Genomic DNA, 20,992 nt, shown 5'->3' with positions numbered 1-20,992 from the left:
CAGAATTGATATTCTACATTTATGGGGTATATTAAGAAGTTTGTAATGGCCTGAACACAAAAGAAAACACTTTAGAAATGGATTAATTGAAGTTTCTCTGATAATCTGAGCTTTTGAATTTCCTCTCTTTTGATTTTAAATTTATGGCCTCAGTATGACATTACCAGAGTTTATTGCATTTTGCAGGTGGCACTCATATGTTGGTTACTTTTTGTGTAGTATATTGTAGGCAAGGGGTTACAATTTTTGTTAAAAATTTCCAGAACCACACATGTACCTCTTCATTAGACTTGCAAATGAGTAATGCCTTTTTTCAAGGGGAGAAAATAGTTAAAACATTACAGGAATTTTGTGCCTTTTTTCCTCAGTTAGTATTGGGAAATGTTTGCAATAAAGTTTGCTTTTTGAAACTTTGACATTTTGTAGTAAGTTTTGATTTACATATGAAGTCATCATCTGACAATTTGAAACAAATGTCTTTTTAAAGCATACCAGTTTTTTTTTTTTGTATGTATTTCTATCGCTCCAAAAAGGTTTAACAGATTTATCTTGCTTTCTGCTGTTAAAAACTGTGGAAAGTTGTCATTTCAATTGCATTTTTTAATATCTTGGGTATTTTAATAATTGGATTTAATAATTTAACAATTGCCACCTTGATCATAGATTTCTTCAGTACAACTACTACCCACAAATCCATCCACACTTTTTTCCAAAGGAAAAGAATAAAAAGTAACAACAGATAAAAACAACACAATAACAAAAACAGTACACCAAAGTTGATACAATCATTAATATTAACACAAAAAAGTAGAAAAAGAAAGCATGAAGTAACACAATTTTCAGATAAAACTCTTATACCTCTTCTCAGACACAGGAAGATCTGAAGCAGATTCTAATTCCTATAAGCATTCTTTAAACCTAAACTGACCCTGTACTTAGTTCCAGGAGGATTCAAAATTCCTATCATTATTCCCATGATAGATGTCCATTTCATATTGAATATGTAAAATCTTAAAAGGATTCTAGTGATTTTATTTGGCTTGTAAAGTAAAGATCTTGGATTTTTTAAGACCTACATAATGTTTCAGTGATGAAATTTTGTACTTACGAGTATTAAATTATGCCAAAAAGCCATTTACTTGATATTCTTTAAATACCATAGCACAATTCAACTAAAGCTCAGATTGTAAACCATCTTAAATAACACTAATGCAGTGTGCACATAATGAACAATATAGCTAACTTAAGTTAATTTTCATGTAACAGATAACATCTGGGGGAAATGTATATTGGTAAGTTATGCAAAACTAATTTTCTAGCGACCACATCTGTAGATGTTATTTATTGTATGTTCACTTAACAGTCCATTATTCTGTTTAGAAATCTATTCTCTTCTTTATTAGAGCTTTTAATGTACTCACCTTGGTTCAAATGGTCTGCTCATTATCAGAAAAAATATAAATGGCATTCACATGGAACAACATGATTGTTTTTATTATATCCATTTGTGTGCAAGCATTCAAAAATGGCAAGAGAAACACATTTATTGCTTTACATTCAAAGTAATATTTAGGGGGTATTTGAAAGTCAAGCAAAACCAATCATTTGGCCAAATGGATGTATGTGTATAATCAGAAACTCCTGATTTTTAATCTCAGCATTAGGCCTCAGGCAAGTCACTTAAAGTCTTTCCCTTTGTTTCCTGATCTGAAGATTATGGGTGCTATTCTCTTAGAGAAGAAGAAAGGGTGCTTTGCTAAATCAGGCTACCAAAGAAGAGTGTTTTTTTAATAAACATACTTGATCCTTTTTCTGTTTTTATTTTCCTAGGTTTAAGAGGTAACATATTAGACTTTTGAGGAAAAAATATGAGACAATTACAATGCTACAGGAATGTATAAAAATAGTTATAAAACTAGCTTTATTTAATTTGCCTCAACTATTCATAGACTTGAGGAAATTATAACGTTCTTTCAGAAAATCTAACTTAATAAAGCTGACCATGTCTTTCTGTTTTAAATAGATTTTATTACAGAACCAGTGATGTTGTAAAACATGAGGTTTTGTTAAAAAAAATACAAAGGCCTAATTGTATTTTTTTAAGAAAGTATTGCATCAGACGGTTTCATTTAAACATATTTGCTGGCTCTGTGCTCTCACCACAATTATTGATTCTAATTTTCCTTAAACTTGTTTTTTAAAAAGACTATTTAATGGGGGAAAAATCACTATGATACTTCTGGCACAATGTTTATTTCAAACTATATATTTGACAGTGTGCCTTCTTATTATTAGTGAGATGACTATATTTACCCCCATCTGAAATTGGGGCATTTCTTTCCTTTCTAGTATCTTACTAACAAAGCCAAATGTAACTCTTTGTGAAAGAGAAAAATGTAGCCCTGATTTGGTTCATTGATAGTATGCAAAACACACTAAAGAAAAGAAATTCTCAGCCCCAGTTTTTGTGCAGGAATTAAATCAAATGAATACCTGTCTGAGCTATATTCATAAAAATCAAGCAAAAGAGGTTCTTGGGATAAATAGGAGCTTCACTCCACCAAAAAAAGTAATAATGTGGGGCTGGGAGTGATCCAGGTTCCCAAGTATGTGACCAGTACACACACACACATACACATATATACACTACCAGTGCCAAAGACTAGGGAAAAAACTAAGTAGTCAGCAAGTAGTTCAGATGAGCCTTGTAAAGAAATGCAGGCCAGAGAGGTGTGAGAAACAAAATGAGAAACTTGAGATACACAATGAGAACACAAATATTTGTTTGCACTCTTGTGTATGATCCGATGGAAGAAAGGGCATGAGGAGGTACGGGATGGAATCCGCTACCACTAGGATGCAGACGCAATCTAATGTGAATTTCCACCAAGGGGTCAGAAAAAATTAGCAGAAAGTCGGAGCCTCTGTGCAGAAAAGCAGAGCTGTAAGACAAATTTGGCAAGAGTAACAAAATAAGATTCTGCTTCATTAAAGGAAATATTTCACCTTGCAGATTAGCTCATGCTTTCTTTCTCAAGGCCTGCAGTAAATTCAGTAAACCCCATTTCATTCTTTTCTACTTTCCAATGGCTAACTCACCAGCACTCCCCACCCCACTGAATTCCTCTCCCTCACCCTCTATGAAAGTCTGTACCACTCAGTAAATGCCCCATCATCTGCCCTTGTTTCTGGATCCTGTGTGCAGCTTATTTATTTTACTGATAATGTTGCAAAGGACACTAAATTATATTTAGCTGTTTCATCTTCCCAGCTTGGTAAAATAAAGAGCAATATAAGGTGTGGGAGGATGAAAAAGAAGCATGATGAAAAAGGTACAAATAATTTTGTGGGAAGATGAAAATGTTTGTCTCATTTAGGGGGAAAAATGACTTAAGAACGTGATGAGAAAAAATTGTTCTGATATATATATCATATATATATATATATATATGCTATTTGATTAACATTTAGTCAAATTAAGAAGGACAATCTGGCATGATGTCACCTAACAGAATAGAGATGAAGTGATTAATAATAATAACTTCCAAGTATGGGGATCCTTGGGTGGCGCAGCAGTTTGGTGCCTGTCTTCAGCCCAGGGCGTGATCCTGGGGTCTCAGGATCAAGTCCCATGCCAGGCTCCCTGCATGGAGCCTGCTTCTCCCTCTGCCTGTGTCTCTGCCTCTCTCTCTCTCTCTCTCTCTGTCTGCTCTCTGTGTGTGTGTGTGTGATGAATAAATAAAATCTTAAAACAAAAAAAACTTCTAAAAATAGTAACATGATGACATACTGAAAACTACATAGGCCGAGAAGTTGGCACAGCAGGATTTAACTCCCAACCCTGGCACTAGATGATGATTTGACCCTAAGCCAATCATTTAGTTGTTTGGCTTCCAAATTGCCTTGACTATAAAGTTTAACACTTCAGTCCTTATTTATACTAAGAAGCAACTTTCTATAAAGCTGAATTAAAATCAATAATATGAATTCAATGCAAAATACATTGGGATGACCAAGTGATAGCTTGGCTTTCAGGACATTCCAAAACCTATGTAAATAAAAAATTTTAGTAATATTCAAATGACAAAACATTACAACAGGAAGTTATACATGATTGCATGTTTCACATGTAAGTTAACTTGAAATATTGTGGAGAAGTTAGAAATGAATGTATGATGACTTCAGGTTTTTCCAAGTCCCATAGGATGGTAATTATTTGGTGATTTTATGCATTTCCAGAGTTTTGCCTTTAAACTTGTAGGCTTGGGGTCTGACTTTGTCAGCACACATTGGGTTGCTTCACCTTTGGGCCTCAAAAGCTAGCTCATGGGAGCCTACTGTATAAACTAGAACATCAAGGTACTGATTTACAGTGAGGAATGTAATAGACATGAAAATCAAAGCACTCAGCTGGGCATGTATTTATAGATCAGTTGAGATGGGAAGTCGAATTATGATCAAAATGTTGCTTGTTAAACATGGAATCAGAACAAAAGGAACTAATTAAATGATTCAGATGTGTGGTGCCATCAGTACCCTCATCTCCTCTTTCTCACCTCCAAGTCATGGTGGACTGGGCACTGCTTAAGTTGTCTTCTTTGACTCCCATTTCTTCATTCCCAGTGTTGACCAAGCATCGCCTTCCCTCAGATTTGCACACTTACTACAAAATTCTGAAGGGCTCATGGTGAGATCTTGCCTTGCCCTCTGTTTTTGGTTGATTTTGCAAATCTCTCTGATTCACAGCATACTGGCTTTATACATTAACCTTCAACATGTTTATTGTCCTCATCACCAAGTTCCTGGTGGCCACTTTGTCACTGCACCCAAGAACGGCCACACTTTGCTAACATCGATCACCATTAGGCGGTTGGTGAATGTTTCAAGTGCCCAACCTCTACCAGAACTGGAGAAGGTGTACAGAGGATCTAAAGCATAGTCTCTACCTATGGAGATCTTGTAGGCAACAGGAAGGGAACACTGATACATAAAACAATTAAAGATCAAGGCAGTATAAAATGAAGTCCTAAGCCACATAGTATAGAAAGAGAATAATACAGTGGGAAGAATAAAATGCTAACTATCAGATACAGAAATACAGAGATCAAAAAGCAATAGAGAACTAAGAGGGCAGTGGTGTCAAGAATTCAGAGGAGATAGCTCTTAAAAGATTATAGACTTGGCACTATGTAGATATATATGCATACCTATATAAAAATTATGTATGTAGTTACATTAATTACATATAATTATATATTATCATATAATTTAATTAGTGTAATTGATAATTGGTTATGTGATATATGTTATATAATATGTGCTATGTATTATATGGTATGTACTCATTACAATATTTAGACAGAATGAATGAATTGTCCAAAATTGTGGTTAGTCACCACAGGGTTTGTCATGATACAGCTCTTTTCTCCCCCTTCAGCAAGTGATAGAGGTTGTCAAGCCTTCAGGTGGCCTCTTCCCAGATCCTCTAGAAGAAGGAATCTCGTTCGATCTTTATTCAACATTCATAGAGCCACCCCCAATATTGGATACAGAAATGAAGGTAGGTTTCCTTCTGTCTCTGAACTCACCTTGTCTCAGCATTGTATTCTCTACAAGCAGGAGGAAAGAAACCAAATATTCTTCCATTTTCTTTCCCTCTGATTTTTCCCAGATCAATATAGATATCTCTTTTAGGGTTGATGCACTGGTGGGCCAGCTAAGGATGGCTCAGCAAATTTAATCTCTTCCACTCGGACCTCCCCAGTCTCTACTTTCCTCCAAGTGAGCACTGATTCACAGCACCATGGCTGGATCTGTCCTGATGCTCATGAATAACAATAATGCAGGATAACATCAAATCCAAACCTTCTCCCAGATCAACATCATTCCTGGTACAAAAGCACCCAACAGAAGTTTGAGATTACATATAAATCGCTGAATGTTCCAGAAATCACTTGAGTGCTGTTGTCTTTTAATATTCCAGAGATTGGATCAAAAACAAGTCCCTGAGGAATCCCAGTCAGAACCCAACACCTCCGATGTGGATCCTTTAGTGGGTTTCACCATCGAAGATATAAAATCAGTACTGGATCAAGTCACAGATGATATTTTAATCGGCATTCAGGTACTTGGCCTTGATAGTGTGCTCACTTAGTTTATTATTACTGGTTAATTAGCCAACCTCAAGCTTAATGCCTGTAAACACTACCCACACTCTGCTAGCACCAGTGATGCTTATGATGGAGGACTTCAATTTAACACCTCCCCATAATTCTCAGTTGAGTCATCTGAGACTCAATAAGATTACAAAACAGATTCGCCAACATCACCTACTGTGGTATGTGTTGTCAGTTTACAAAATCATCCATCAACAAAACTCCAAAAATAACATGGTTAAAACTTCATGCCAGTTATACTGTAAACATTGCACATGCAAGAGTAAATGGAATACATTTCTAACAGTAAACACAGAAGATCAATTGTAATTCTTAGGTAAGTCTTCTCACCAAATTTCTAAAGAGAGGCTTTCAAATCCTTGAACTCCCTCTCAGATAGTTTGTTCTTTTTTACATATTACTAATAACTAAGCAATTTACATCAAAAGCTGCCTGGATATGGTGGTGGGACAGCCATCCTAATAGCAATGGCCAGTGATGGATCAGTCAGCTTAATTTTATGTTTAATGTTTTTTTCCTGTCAAAACAAAACAAAACAAAAACTCATTTCTACCTCAACACAAAGACTTGCATCATTTTCCAGGCAAAATGATTAAACAAGTGAATTGCATATTTTAAGAAGATTTATGATTTCTTCTAGAAATGACTATGAATCAACAGAACAACATACTACATGTTTAAAATATTAATATGTCTCAGGAAAAGATTATTGTTATCTGAACATGAGACTATATATAAAAAGCACACTGTATTAACAACTAATTTAGAAAGAGCAAAAGATTAGCTTGGCATGAGCACACCTTGTTACTTGTCTAATCATCAAACATTAATGCTCTATTTACATGAACATTTAATGATTTGATACCCATAGAATCAGCCAAAGTCCTCAGCTTAATAAGGGGTGTTTAGTGTTTACCAGAAATAGTGGTAGAACACGTTTTACACAAAGCTTTATTGTTAACAATCCCATGAATGTAATAACTGGTTACTGTGTAGAAGGGCAGAGTGCAGTTGAATTAAACTGAGTTCAGAACATATCTCCTTTTTAGATTTGATAACATTTCATCTAAATATAGTTTATGTATAATCATGGCCCTGGGCTCCTTTGCCATCCTGCAGCTCTGAAATTATTGCTGAGGAACTACTAGACAGTAATAGAATTGTTTGCAGGCTCCCAAAATTGAAAACATCTTTACCAAAGCCATGTTCCATGTAGTGAGCAGTATATTTTTAACTATTCGTTGAATTTTTTTTTTACTGTTAGAGTTTGCAACATTTATACCACTACTCTATAACAGAAAGAATATGATTGCTGTGTATGTGTGTTATTGTCCCTTTGGCATGAAGCCAACCTTGCTGGGCCTGGAAGTTCATTAGCTGGTTCATCTAAATGCAATTAGGCATAGAAAGGACTTGGACCAGAGGTGGGGGATGCAGATCCTTTAGGTGCCACAGTCGTTTCCATTTTAAATGGATTCATGGACATTAGCCTGGGCCAAATTACTGCCAATTTTTCAATAAAGTGGCTTGATGATGTGGATTTATGCAATGTTTCAAGATACAGCAAACCCTTTTATGTATTTTCTCTCAACAACCCTGGTAAACTATATAAGAATGAGCCAGGCACTTCACTGATAAATATATTGAAAAATGATAGACACGGAAAGACTAAATCATTTATCCAGCATTGCCAGGGTCAGAAACTGTTGAAAGGCCCTGAATAGGAGCTATGACCTGGATTCTAGTTCTAATCCCAGTGTGATCCACAAAAACCACACAACCTCTAATATCACAACCAGACCACTTTGGACTTTAATACTCTGGTGGTGTGGCACTATTTCAGTGTTTACCCTTGGGTCTTGGTCGAGTTCCAAGTTTAATTCCTCACTGCTTACCTAGAGTTTTCCCCCTGTTTTAGAGAGGTACGTTATTTTCCCCTTCTAAACCCTGCCTTACAATACTGCTGGCTCCTAAAACTGCAGCATCCCTGTTCAAAGATAGCCACATGTCCATGGTCAGGGTATGAACACACTGACTTGTTGTAGGAACATTTAATGAATTAGTATTTGTAAGATGTTTTCAATTTCCCAATAGTTTTCATTTCTCCTTTATTTAAGAGCCATGCTGTTTTACAATTTTGGGAGGAAAAGGAGTTAGAGAATTCATGTTTTGAATACAGTTGTGTGTGTGTGTGTGTGTGTGTGTGTGTGTGTGTGTGGTTTTTGGGTTTTTTTGTTGTTGTTGTTGTTGTTGTTTGTTTGTTTTGTTTTGTTTTTTAGAACTCCTTCTCCAGTGTAGTTTCAGGCATTTTTCACTTTCTATAATTCAGAAATTTCAGAGAATCTTGAGTGTGAATCTTTAAGTTTTTTATGTTAATCCACTTATTTTCCCATTGACTCACTTTATAGTTCTAGAGATTTATTAAGAATGAAGTTATCTTGGCTCTGAGATGTTAATTAAAATTATACTGAATAGAGCAAACATTTTAAGCTTATATAGTTTAGGTATTTTAATTTTACGGATACATTCAAAATGAAATTATTCTGGCTCTGAGTTGTATAATAAAAATTATACCCAATGGAGCAAACTTTAATATATTTAAAGAATTACGTTTCAGAGAAATATGAATACTAACACTAAATTCTTACATTAAATGTTGGCTGTTGGCCCTGTCCAAGCAACAGGGTAATGTAACATAAAAACCTTGAGGGAAGTTTGCCATCTTGGGACCATAGGTATTTCTAGGTCAACTTGAATTTCCAGGTTAGAAAAGCTGAGAGGGAGATCACCTCAAGGTAGCGGTCAGTGAAAGGCTAGTGAGCCTAGGTCATGGGTTTTCCACTCTTCCCTTAAAGGCAGTAGAAACTTTCCCTTGCTAGTGGTTGTGGGATAGCTTATATGCTCAGCAATGTTCTGAGAAATAACATGGAGACGTGGTAGACTAATTACAACCTTGTTCTTGACCAGACCTGGAGTTTGCATCCAGGCTCTGCTGGTTGTGCCTGAGCTGAAGTACTGATCACCATAGTCTAGAGAGCTGAAATGTAGCTCTCCTCTGTCACCATACTGTGCTGCACCTTACCCTCAGAACCATCTCCCCAAAGCCCACACCTGTGTCAATGAATTTTGTGTCAATGAAATAAGAAAGGTCTCCAGGTTAAGGTGAAAACACTGGTGACACAGTGAAACAGAAGCTGATAGGTAATAGTACTTGTGTCCTTAGTTGAAAGAAATGAAAGTATTAGTGGGCATAGAACACATTAATTGAGTCAAGAGTTAACTGTTTAGAGTGGTGCTTCTCTGTCCTTTAGAATTGTGAAAAGATTCTTTTTTTTTCTTGTTTTTAAATTGAAGTTTGATTTGCCAACATATAACAACCAGTGCTCATCCTGACAAGATTATTTCTTCAAACTGTTTCAATTCCTATCTGGTTGCATGTCAGACGGAAGCAAGGGTAACATTTTTTAAAAATAATTCACAAAGTAATACTACTGAAATATAACACTGGTGAATATATCACAAAATAAGAGTTGGTATTATGAATTTAGAAGTTAGCATCTAATGTTAATATACTTAATTTTTAGCTATTTAATTTTTCAGAAAGGAACTAACACCCAAGGTGGTTAAGTGACTTGTCCAAGGCTACATAACAAAACTAATCCCTAGGTCTCCAGATCCTAGATCAGTGCTCTTTCCAACTCTACAAAAACCAAGACCAAGGGGATTAGTGATTCCTAAAAAATGACAGAGTTCCTTTGTAACCTGGAGGACCATGTTCATTCTTCCTTGCCTCCTCCACCCAACCATCAAGAAAGGAAAAAGGGGAAAAAATGAGAAACCAGAGGCCAGAACTGAGGGGCTTGATAAAACTTGAGCCAGGAGCACCTGGGTGACTCAATGGGCTAAGCATCAGACTCTTGATTTCAGCTGAGGTCATGATCGCAGGGTCGTGAGATGGAACCCCGGGTAAGGCTCTGTGCTCAGCAGGGAGTCTGCTTGAGATTTTTCTCCCTCTCCCTCTGTCCTACTCCTTCCCCTGCTCATGCATGCACTCTTTCATTCTCTTGCCCTAAAATAAATAAATAATTCTTTAAAAAACAACAACATCAAAAAATTGAAACCCCCCCCCCAAAAAAAATGGAGAGTCACATAAGGATGCAGAATTGTTGACACCAGTGCGATCCTTTCAGAAATACTGAATCTTACCTTGAAGGTGAACAAAATCTCATCACATAAGGAGCCAGGGTATACATTTCAAAACTATCTGTTACAGTTACACTCATAAATAAATAAATAAATAAGAATGAAAATTTATATGTAGCCCAAAACAGTATTTGATTTTTAAAATTTATTCTGTATAAATTGAAATAATAGAAGTTTCTCAAAATACAGTTACCCTGAAGACATCAAATTATGTTATAGGCACTAACATTCTGAACTTTGAATTGCTTATTAATACTTCTGTGTATAAACTACTCACATGCTCGTAAATCCCTAAACAAAATCACCTAAACAAATCTTTTTAAATCACCTAAACCAAACACTGGTTTTGCCGCATCACTCACCGCTGGCTTCTTAATACATAATTTTATTATCCATCATGAAAAAAGGGAGGATATTTCCAGACTACTAATGTTCAGATAATGTGGCAGGATTTCTGGAATTGTGCAGGTAGCAGTGTCAGCCCACAGAATATCACTGCCAGAGGCTAAATGCTATCACAGCTGCAGCAAATGCTAAAACCTGTCAGCAATCACGTACTTATTTCTACCAAAACTATACCACAAAGTGGCATAATTCCAAGAGTGATAATGTATGATGAATATTCTTAATTATGAGAGTTGTTCTAATTGTGAGATTATTTGTGTTGTGGTTTCACAACAGAAGCTTTCTGAGATCCCATTTAGAATGTATTACACAGGAGACAAAAACATCATTGCAAAGGGATGGGGAGACCCCCAACACCGCACTAACTGAGCCCAGAGCAGTTATTCTGATTCGGTGCTTATTGGTAAAGTCTGTCTGAGAATGCAGATAAATTATCCTATCTTCCGACACAAGGCTATGTGAAAAATGGCTGTCCAAATACCACTTCCTGTTCATAGCAGCCATGCTATACATCGGGAATGTGCAGAGAAATATGATAAAGTGTTATCACATCACTACAGGCTGAAACACGGCTCCGTCTGCAAAACAGGAAGGTGTGTGAGGGATAATGTCTGTCTTTAGGCACTATAGTATGTCAAAACCACAAAGACAATGTGCAGCAAAAGATAGCTCCATCATAACCACTTTTTTATGATTGTCTTCACAGACCGAGATAAACGAAAAGCTGCAAATACAGGAAGAGGCTTTTAATGCACGAATAGAAAAATTGAAAAAGGCCTGAGGACTCAGTACCAGGAGAGTGATGCTAAACTTCACAGAAACAAACACAACCAGCAGGCCCAGGAGACTCTCTAAGAGCCCCAGATCTCCTTCATTTCACTGGGAGAGAAAAACCAAGCCCTCCTTTTTATTATCCTAAGTAATTAGAAAAGTACTGGCCCCCATTTTGCTATCTCCTGTCCTATAACACCCTCTGAATTTATGGCACAAAGTGTAATAAGAACATTTTGTATACAAGAGTTTGGAGAATTATATATAAAAATAACAATCACTTTTACGATACTCCTTTGACGTTTTGACTAATAAATGCTATTCTTCTTCAGGGAGACTGAAGCCAACTTTTTTAAATAAGGAAAAAAATAATAATTTTATCCATATTGACCCAGTGAGCTGCCACATTACTCTAGCCCTGTGAACAGATACCACACTGCCAAGGATAAAACTTGCTAAACAATAGCAATTAAAATGCATATACTATGGGGGTTTTTTCCCCCTTAAATCATTTGGTTTTCTTATTTAAACGTTTCAGTGTGAAACCAATTTTCTGAAATTATATAATGCAGTTTGAAGCACTTTAATTTATTCTGTACTGTATTTGTTATTTCTAATCTTGTTATTCTCCCAGGAGAATACATGACCTATATAAAAAGAAGCAATGTATAAATGGTTATTAAAGACCAACCTATATATAGATTGTAAAAATCTTAAATACAAATCAAACTCACAGAGTTCTTAAAATTAACCATTATATCGCAGTAGAATGATTGAAAACATCTCAAGCCTTTAAATACCTTTATTAAACTATGATTTTAAAAGAAAAATATCCATTTGCCAACTGATTGTTTCAGGTTGGATAAATTAATTACTGGCAAGGTCCTTTCCAAATTTCTTAGACTTCAGAGTATTTGAGAATGGAGAGCGTTACTAGGAAGAGAGAGTTCCTTCAAGAAGTTTCCAGTTTATACTGGAACCAGAGGTACTTGCATCTGGGTGGCACTTGGTCAAACATGTTCTGTGCTCTAACTTTGGGCTAAACCAGTATCAAAGAGGTTGCCCAGAATATTCATTTGAGGTAGAGACAGATCTGAAAGCATTTGGTTAAGTTTCTAACCATACTGACCAGCAAATTAAGAGTAGTCCCTAAGATCAAACCATGTTTATTGTTCATTCGGTCCCAAGTCTGGAAGGCCTGGAGATGTGCTGAGCTGTGTTTCTTCCTTGACCTGTCCTTCCTAATCGAAAATGTTGAAGGCCATAGGAGATCAATAGGAGGGCTCACAAGGCTTGATTCTGTCAAGTAGTCTATTCTCCAGGGAAAACAGAGGTAAAATTAGAGAACCACAAACAAGAAATAAAGGCGCATCTAGAAATCACCAAGCATGGCTTCAAATGCAATCATTGGTGCAGAGTGGACTTGCATTTTTAATATAGTGCTTATTTTGAGCAAGAGTGACAGCAGTCTAAAACTGAATAAACAGTAGCAGTAAGATCCCTAAAAACTACACAGATAACTATAAGCATGCCTTTGGAAAAGACTGACTTCCCACCACTGGCTGCTGCATGACTTTGGACAAGCTCTGCAACCTCTGTTTGCTCATTTATTAAATGGGGATCATACTTATTTTTGAGGTAGTTCTAAGGATCCAATAAATTCATATTAAAGGACACTTGTTGTGAGGTTTGGTCTTTGTTCCCCTCTAGGATACCCTAAAAGCCAATGCCCATCCCTAATACCCACTGCCCAGATGTGTGATGAGCCTCTTTGGCAGAATTACCAGCCTTCTGTCTCTCCACTGACACCCATAGACAAATGTGTCCTCCCATGATAACCACTTTGTCACTGTGTTCTCTTACATCTTTCATGTTGGAGCAGCCCAGGGGTCTCTGGCAGCCTAATTCTAACTTCTAATAATAACAGAAAGAGCAGTCATAGGAGCAGTAGATCTTTTAAATTGATTTTAAGTTGATAAAGGAATGTAAACATTCAGTTAAAGATAACAACGTTTAGACAATGAAAAATAAATTTCACTCAAGCTACGTACCCTTATTTCTCTCCCCATGAGGCAACATGGCTTCCAGTAAATTCTTGAAGTATTTTCTAGCCATTTAAACAATTGAATGCTTCTATAGAGCGATCTTTTTTTAAATATAATTTGCATCCTGTTTACATTGCTTTTTTTCATCAAATATTTTAGAGGTAATTCTCTATCAATACATTTTAATTACCATACAGTATTTCATTTTATCAATTCCATAACTTTTTAAACTAGTCCTACTGATGAACTTTTTACTGCTTCCAGTAATTTACTATCACATGCTACATTGCCATTTTTATGAATATGTATGATTGATTGTACCTGTAGGATGAATTCCTAGGAGGGGAAGTTTCTAGGTCAAATTTAGTGCCTTCCAAAGATATTTTACCAACAGTGAAATGAGTATACCTACCTCAACAGTCTATGAGAATCTCTCTCTCTACATTGTTACCAAAAACATGCATTGGCCAATTTTTTATCTTTGGTATTTTGATAAATAGAACATAGTGCCACATTGTCGTGTTAATTTGCTTTTATTTTCTTACTACACACAGATTGAGCAATGTTCATATGTTTATAAGTGTGTGTGTGTGTGTGTGTGTGTGTGTGGCTAATCCTCCTAGTAACCCTAAGACAGAGAAAGAGAGGTATTATGGAGCTTGAAGCTTAGAGAAATTATTAACTTGAACCAAGTTGCCCAATTAGTAACTGATGGATCAGAGCTTTAAACCAAGGTCTGAACTATTTTATAGACCAGGAAACTGGAACACAGAAAAATATTAGGTACTTTCCCATGATTACCCAGCCAGTAAGTGTTCAGAACAGGTTTTGAACTTAGGCCCGTATGATCACAAAACTCACATTCTTCACTTCATTTTCAATTAAGCTATCTCATTATCAATATGAAACAAAGTAAAACCTGGCCTTTCCTTTTTGTAATTATAATAAAGGAATACACTTATTTTATTGTTAGCATATTAAGTATTTAGAAAAGTAGTATTAAGTATTTAGAAAGTATTTATGCAAGAAAGGAAAGTATAACTTAGCCTCATTCATTCATTCATTCATTCATTCATTCTCCAGTATATAGCATTGAGTACCTACTAGGTACCAGGGCATTTAGTAGTGAGCCAAACAGACATGGTCTCTGACCTAATAATTTAGTAGGGGAGACAGTTAATACCAACTATGATAAGGACAAGCTTTGGGGAATTATGAGCAAATTGAACGAAGGAGTCTGGGAGGTCACAACATGTCCAACTAGTTTTGACATTTGGGCTGGGAACTGAGGGGTACCTAGAATCAACTAGACAGAAGAAGGTGAAGGAAGAGGAGTTTCAGACACAGAAGCATGTGCAAAGTTCCTGGGACACAAGAGAGGCTGAAAAATTTAGCCACAGTCAAAGCTCTCTCAGGGTCCCATAGAACCCATTACAGAATTTCATTTTTAAGTTAATAGCAATGGAAAGTTGTTGGTAAGTTTTAAATAGCAATTGACATCAGATTCATATTTTTTAAAAGGTCATCTCCCTGGTGCTAAGACTTCTATCCATGAAGACAAGGAAAATAGTATTTTCATAAAAGAATTCCTACTGCTAATGATGCTAAGCTCCACTTCTTAGCAATTCCTACAAGTGAGAGAAATAAAGAACAATTTTGACTTTTTGAAGTCACAGGGTTCACCTACTTGAAGCAGTCTTTGGCACAGAGGCAGCCTTCTGAAGAGCCAATTAAAAACCAACGGCAATCAATTACTTAGACAAGCTGCAATCTTTCTCTTACCATCCATAATAAGATAGCTTTCTTCCATCTCCAGGAATAATTTGGGGCACTTTTTCCTCACCCCCATGTTAAGTTTCAAAGAGAAAATATATTCATTATGTTATGAACAAGCCACAGACTGCCACAATTTCAGGTATTTGCAGGCACTGTTGCGCCTAAATATAGCTGTGGAGTCATTTTTCCAAAATCCGAATATAAAGCCCCTATTTCTATCCTCCATTTGATTGGAACCATTCAACCATCCTGGTAGATAATAAGTTTGCATGTTCTTAGATTGCATTTCATTATGCTTCAGTTCCCCAAGAGAATAAACGTGCTCCTTTTCACAACAATTGTAGAGGAGAAATACTTCTGACATCTCAAATTTCAGAGAGCCTCAGGAAGACGTCCCTCTTCTGGACATCAAAGTCTTTTTTTTTTCCTGGACATTGATTTGTTAAATAAGAGAAGTCAGTACTCCTTCATAGCAGCCAAAATACCTATTAATTTAAGTTTCCTAAGCAAAAAGGAATCTAAGTCAAAATAATACCATCTTGTAGGAATTCAAATTCCAAAACAAGGAAAGAATACTAAAAATCTCTTTTGCTTTTAGGATCCTGTCCTTTTTCATGGAAGTACCAGCAGTGGAGATGGGCTTATCTTTTATCTTGGTCAGAACTGCCAAAGAGTTCTGTTATTTCACTTAATTTTTAGCTTCAGAGAATGTTCAGTGCGGATGTCTCCAAGGGTCATTTGATGTTTGTTTCTTCTTTTGAATATATTCAGGGCACCTTCTAGGTAGGACAGATGAAAATAAGACAGGTAAGGTCCTTGACTTGCTGGAGTCAAGTGAAGAAATAAGAAGACCTTAGATAACAATAAATGATGCTTAGTGATTAATACAAAGCCATGAGATAGAAGGTTCTGGGATGTGGGAGAGCTACTTTACCTGGGGTGCTCTGAGAACTCTACTTGGAAGGGGTAGTGTTTGAACTGAGACTAGGAGAGGGGAAGAAACCAGCCATGGGCCACACCATGGAACATTTGTTCCAGGCAGTGAGGATAACAAGTAAAGCAATATTGCCAAGTAGAACCTCTGATCATACAAAACAACTCTCAGGGGAGACAAGTCTACCCAGGTCTCACTTCTGGCAACGAACCTGGCTGGTCTGCAATGTCAGATCCTCATGTTCCTAATCCCACTCTGTCCTGTTGCCATGGTCATATTGCCTTATCTTTAAAATATATGCATAATTATAGCCAGAAAATGCTTATTGGGATAGCCTGAAACCCAAATAAGCCCACCTAATTAAAAGAATCTTGGTCCGAATCTCCCTTGCAAAAGAATTCTAAATAAATTATATAGATACTCTACTCCAAAAGAGGAGGGGCATAACGGCCATCATTATATGTGGGCTCTGCCTAATGACTTCTTTCCAAAGAATACAGTATAGAAAGAGTACTTTACCGTTAAGAAACCTGACAAGTGTTATTCCCTCCATATGATCAGTATCAATGTCAACATTCAAAAATCATATTGGTGGCATACATATTTGATAAGAGTTGATGAAAATAGTACTCTCCTCCCCCAAACCCATAACCCTAGGCTAATCATGAGAAAAACATCACACAAATTCCGTTAAGAGAGCATCCTACAACATACCTGATCAGTACTACGCAAAACCATCAAAGTCATCGAAAACAAGGAAAATATGAGAAAAAGTTATAGTTGAAGGGAACTTAAGGACACATGACAACTAATGAAACGTGGAATCCTAGATGTAATTCTGCAACAGAAAGAGGATATCTAAAGAAATGCAAATATGGACTTTAGTTTAAAAAATATATCAATATTAGTTCATTAATTGTATGAACTAATATAATACCAAATGTATCACACTTATGTAAGACTAGTAATTACAGCAATAATAATGATAGGAGAAACTGTGCAGAGGGAGGGGGACAATATCTGGAAAGTTTCTGTACTAATCTACTCAATTTTTATATATATCTGGGACGCCTGGGTGGCTCAATGGTTGAGCCTCTGCCTTCAGCTCAGGGCGTGATCCCAGGACCCCGGGATCCAGTCAAGCATCGGGCTCCCCGCAGGGAGGCTGTTTCTCCCTCTGTCTCTGCCTCTCTTTGTGTGTGTCTCTCATGAATAAATAAATAAAATCTTTTTTTAAAGATTTATGTATATCTAAAACTGTTTTTAAAAAATCGTTTATTAATTTAAAAGACTTGCAGCCAAAACAAAATTAGTTAGAAAGATGCCCCTAGTCAGATTTCACCACTGATGTAGAGACATTCCTCTTCTTAGTGACACATGAAAAATCAAAGACAGCCAGAAAAAGAAATGGTCATAAAGAAGGTCAAAGTGATAAAATCCACTTCTAAGAGAAACTACAAACATCATCAGTCCTGGGCCTCACCTTACCTTCTCAGTTCCATGGTAGATTTTGAAACTTTCTAAAAACATGCATAACTCATAAAAGCAGAGGGTATACAGGTTCCTTTTAAATACGGAACTCTACAATATAACATGTTAGTGTGGTCTATCAATCAGCTAACCTTACAACTATTTATAGAATGGTCCTAGTCTCTCAAGCTATGTTCAATGAAGTAAATTTCCCCTAGATCCTACTAAGACTTCTCTAAGTGAGCATTCCTTGACTTTTAAAATATAAATATGATATGGAAAGTGCTGTTTTAAAATAGGGAGAGGATAGGTGATAGATTAGATAGATGATACATAAGTAATATCAAACAACTTGAAACTGGATATGGAAAAGATTTCCTGCCATTATGTCACACACACAAAAAAAGATTAAAATAGCCTGGATATTACCTTTTTTATTGAATGTCAATCTTGAAATCAAAAAAAGAAGAAGAAACCCCTGTTCTTATACCAATGAAATTTTATGTGAATGCATTGTCAATTCATGACCTTCTGAAAGCCAAGTTTTAAATTCAATCAAAATAGGGGCACCTGGGTGGTTCAGTGGTTGAGTATCTGCCTTTGGCTCAGGTGGTGATTCCAGAGTCCTGGGATTGAGTCCCAAACTAGGCTCCCTGTGGGGAGCCTGCTTCTCCTTCTGTCTCTCTCTCTCTCTCTGTCTTTCTCTCTCTCTCTCTCTCTCTGTCTCTCATGAATAAATAAATAAAATATAATAAAAATAAATTCAACTAGAATAAAAGTAACATGTTGCTCATCTTCTGACCCTATACAGAATTTACCCTTACAATGATCAACAAAATGTTTGTGGCTTTTATTTCCTTATCTTTTTCCGTATAATAATCAATACTATTGTTTTTCATTAACTCTATCCTTTTCGGTTGTTACTGGACTTCATGGATTAGGCTAAAGTTAATGTTTGTGTTGAAATTCAAAATGAAGCAATAAGAAGTGTTCTCACTCTAACTTGCCAGATTCAAAATTTGTTACATCTGTTTAGGAAATGTACCTGAATGACTGACAAATGTAATGACCCACAGGATTCAGTTTTCAAAGATTAAGACCAAAGGACCATGGTGCTGAAGGTCTTAAACATCATCTAATTCAACCCTTTCACAATGAAGAAACTGAGCCCTGAGGAGTGAAGACTTTGTGATCACAATTAATTTGTGGCAGGAGCCAAACTAAAATACAATTTTGCATTCATTCATTCGAACATGCTTATGTTCAACACATGTTTAGTAAGTATCTTCTTGGGGTAAGAAGTGACACTGAGCACATATAAGCTAAAATAGACATAACTGCTCACCTCATAGAATATATATAGTCTATTGAGAGAGGTAGATTTTAATCAGTCACACAAGCAATTATAAAAGCATAACTGTAATGGGTGCTATAAAAAAAAGATATACTCCTGCAATGAGAGCTTACTTAGAGGATTTTGAGCAAATCAAGGAAGTTTCCACTGGAAGAGTCACATTTAGGATCAATAAGCACTAATGAGGCAACAAGGAAAGAAAAGAGTTTTCAGACCAAGGAAACAACAAGTGTCAAGCGTCTAGAAAGGTGACCACATAAGTAGAAGCTGTGAAAAGGAGAGTGTGTGGCAGGGCCTCAAAAGTGAGCAGGAGTATTTTCCAAAATTGAAAATGCTTAGGTAAGTGGACATTGGATTATGCAGAGCCTTGTACGTCAGGTTAGAGTTTTGTCTTTGTCCAAAATACAATGAAGAGTTACTGAAAGTTTTTAAGAGATGTGGAGGTGGTTGGGGAAGGACAAGCATATCTGCGCTATGCCAAGATGATACTGATGGCAATGGGGAGAATGGAGAAGAGACCGGGGAGGATGGGTTCACCAGCTAAGAGATTTTTCCAGCCTGGTGCTCTGTTACACTACCTGTGTGTCAGAAGCCGGCCACTGGAATCCACTCTCCCAGAATTGGCAGGGCTGCGTGTCCCAGGTCACGTGGTGGTCAAGTGTGACCATGTAACTAAGCTCCAGGCAGTGAGGTGTGAACAGGAGTGAAATGGGGGGCTTCTTGAAGGGTGTTGCTGCAGACCAGACAGTGTCTCTCCTTGTTCTCTCTTCCACCTGTCAGCTGGATGACCGTGAGAAAGGTGACATCTTGAAGGTAATAGAACAATTATCTGCCTAGGTTCTAGGTTCCTAAATGCCCCCATGGCAGGAGACACTTCCCAGCCTAATCATGTGTCCAGACTGTCTTGGGGGAGAAGTAAGCTCCCACTTCTTTGGGCAACTTCATTCCGGAGTCTATCTGCTACAGCAATTGAGCATACCCTGATTAACTCGGTGACTATGTCTGTCTGTGTTTGTGCATGTGTATTATGTCTCATATGGGTCAATGTCTATAAACTGAGAAAACAACTAGCAAATTCATTAACTAGGGATCTGCTTTAGTTTTATTACATAAGGTAATTACTTCTTAGTTTATATAAGCTCACGGCCTCTCCTAGGCTGACATTCTATGAAATAATTGACTGAGCCTCACAAACGTGATGAATTGCACACTCTGGAATTTCCCACGAGAGGACACACCTTAAATACTTGCTACTTTGAGCAAGACCTGTAAATTTTTAAATGTCTATGGTTAGGGATTATGCTAACATAATAAGAAAAGCATAAACAAGACTCTAAATTATTAATTTGCTAATAGTTTTTCCTTTTGGTTGAAGTATTTTCTGAGCTGAAATACTCTGTAATCCACTAAAGACTTCCACAGGAACCTCATGAAGGCCTACATTAGAGTGAATATTGATATGCTGGGTGCTGTCAATATTAACTATATTTATTTCTAAAAACTAATATGTGTTTTTCAAGTCTTATTCTGATTTGGATAGTTGACAAGTTAAAATAAAAGGCGTGCTCAGATCACAGACAGAGGTGGAAAAAGAAAATTGAGATTCTATCAGAGAGAAGAGAAAAAAAAGTGACCACTGGATGGGCAGCTGCATGTCTACTCCACAGCACATCATGCTTCAGGACATCCTACCGTGCTCGGTGTTCTCCAATTCAAACTTTAGAGAAGGCAATAGATAGATGAGAGAGAGAGAGAGAGAGAGAGAGAGAGAGAGTGAAATCTTTCCTCCTTTTCAAGGACCATGCTACTGATGCTGATTATTATCCCTATGGGTGGGTGTGGTTTTTAAAATGTTTGC

At 36.7% G+C, this 20,992-nt stretch overlaps 1 protein-coding gene across 1 annotated transcript in view; it reads left to right on the top strand.

Moving 5' to 3' along the window:
• Positions 1-13,176, top strand: part of CABCOCO1 (ciliary associated calcium binding coiled-coil 1) — a 152,952-nt gene extending 139,776 nt beyond the window's left edge. The window contains exons 9-11 of the mRNA XM_055308745.1: positions 5,438-5,560; positions 5,984-6,124; positions 11,491-13,176. Coding sequence (XP_055164720.1) covers positions 5,438-5,560; positions 5,984-6,124; positions 11,491-11,565 — 339 coding nt within the window. The 3' untranslated portion in view covers positions 11,566-13,176. The remainder of the gene's footprint in view (positions 1-5,437; positions 5,561-5,983; positions 6,125-11,490) is intronic.
• Positions 13,177-20,992: the final 7,816 nt, after the last annotated feature.

The sequence above is a fragment of the Nyctereutes procyonoides genome, unplaced genomic scaffold, assembly GCF_905146905.1.
Source record: "Nyctereutes procyonoides isolate TBG_1078 unplaced genomic scaffold, NYPRO_anot_genome, whole genome shotgun sequence".
In the NCBI taxonomy this organism is placed as follows: Eukaryota; Metazoa; Chordata; class Mammalia; order Carnivora; family Canidae; genus Nyctereutes; species Nyctereutes procyonoides.
Note: the sequence above shows the minus strand (reverse complement) of the source record. Positions and strands in the feature narration are given on the sequence as shown.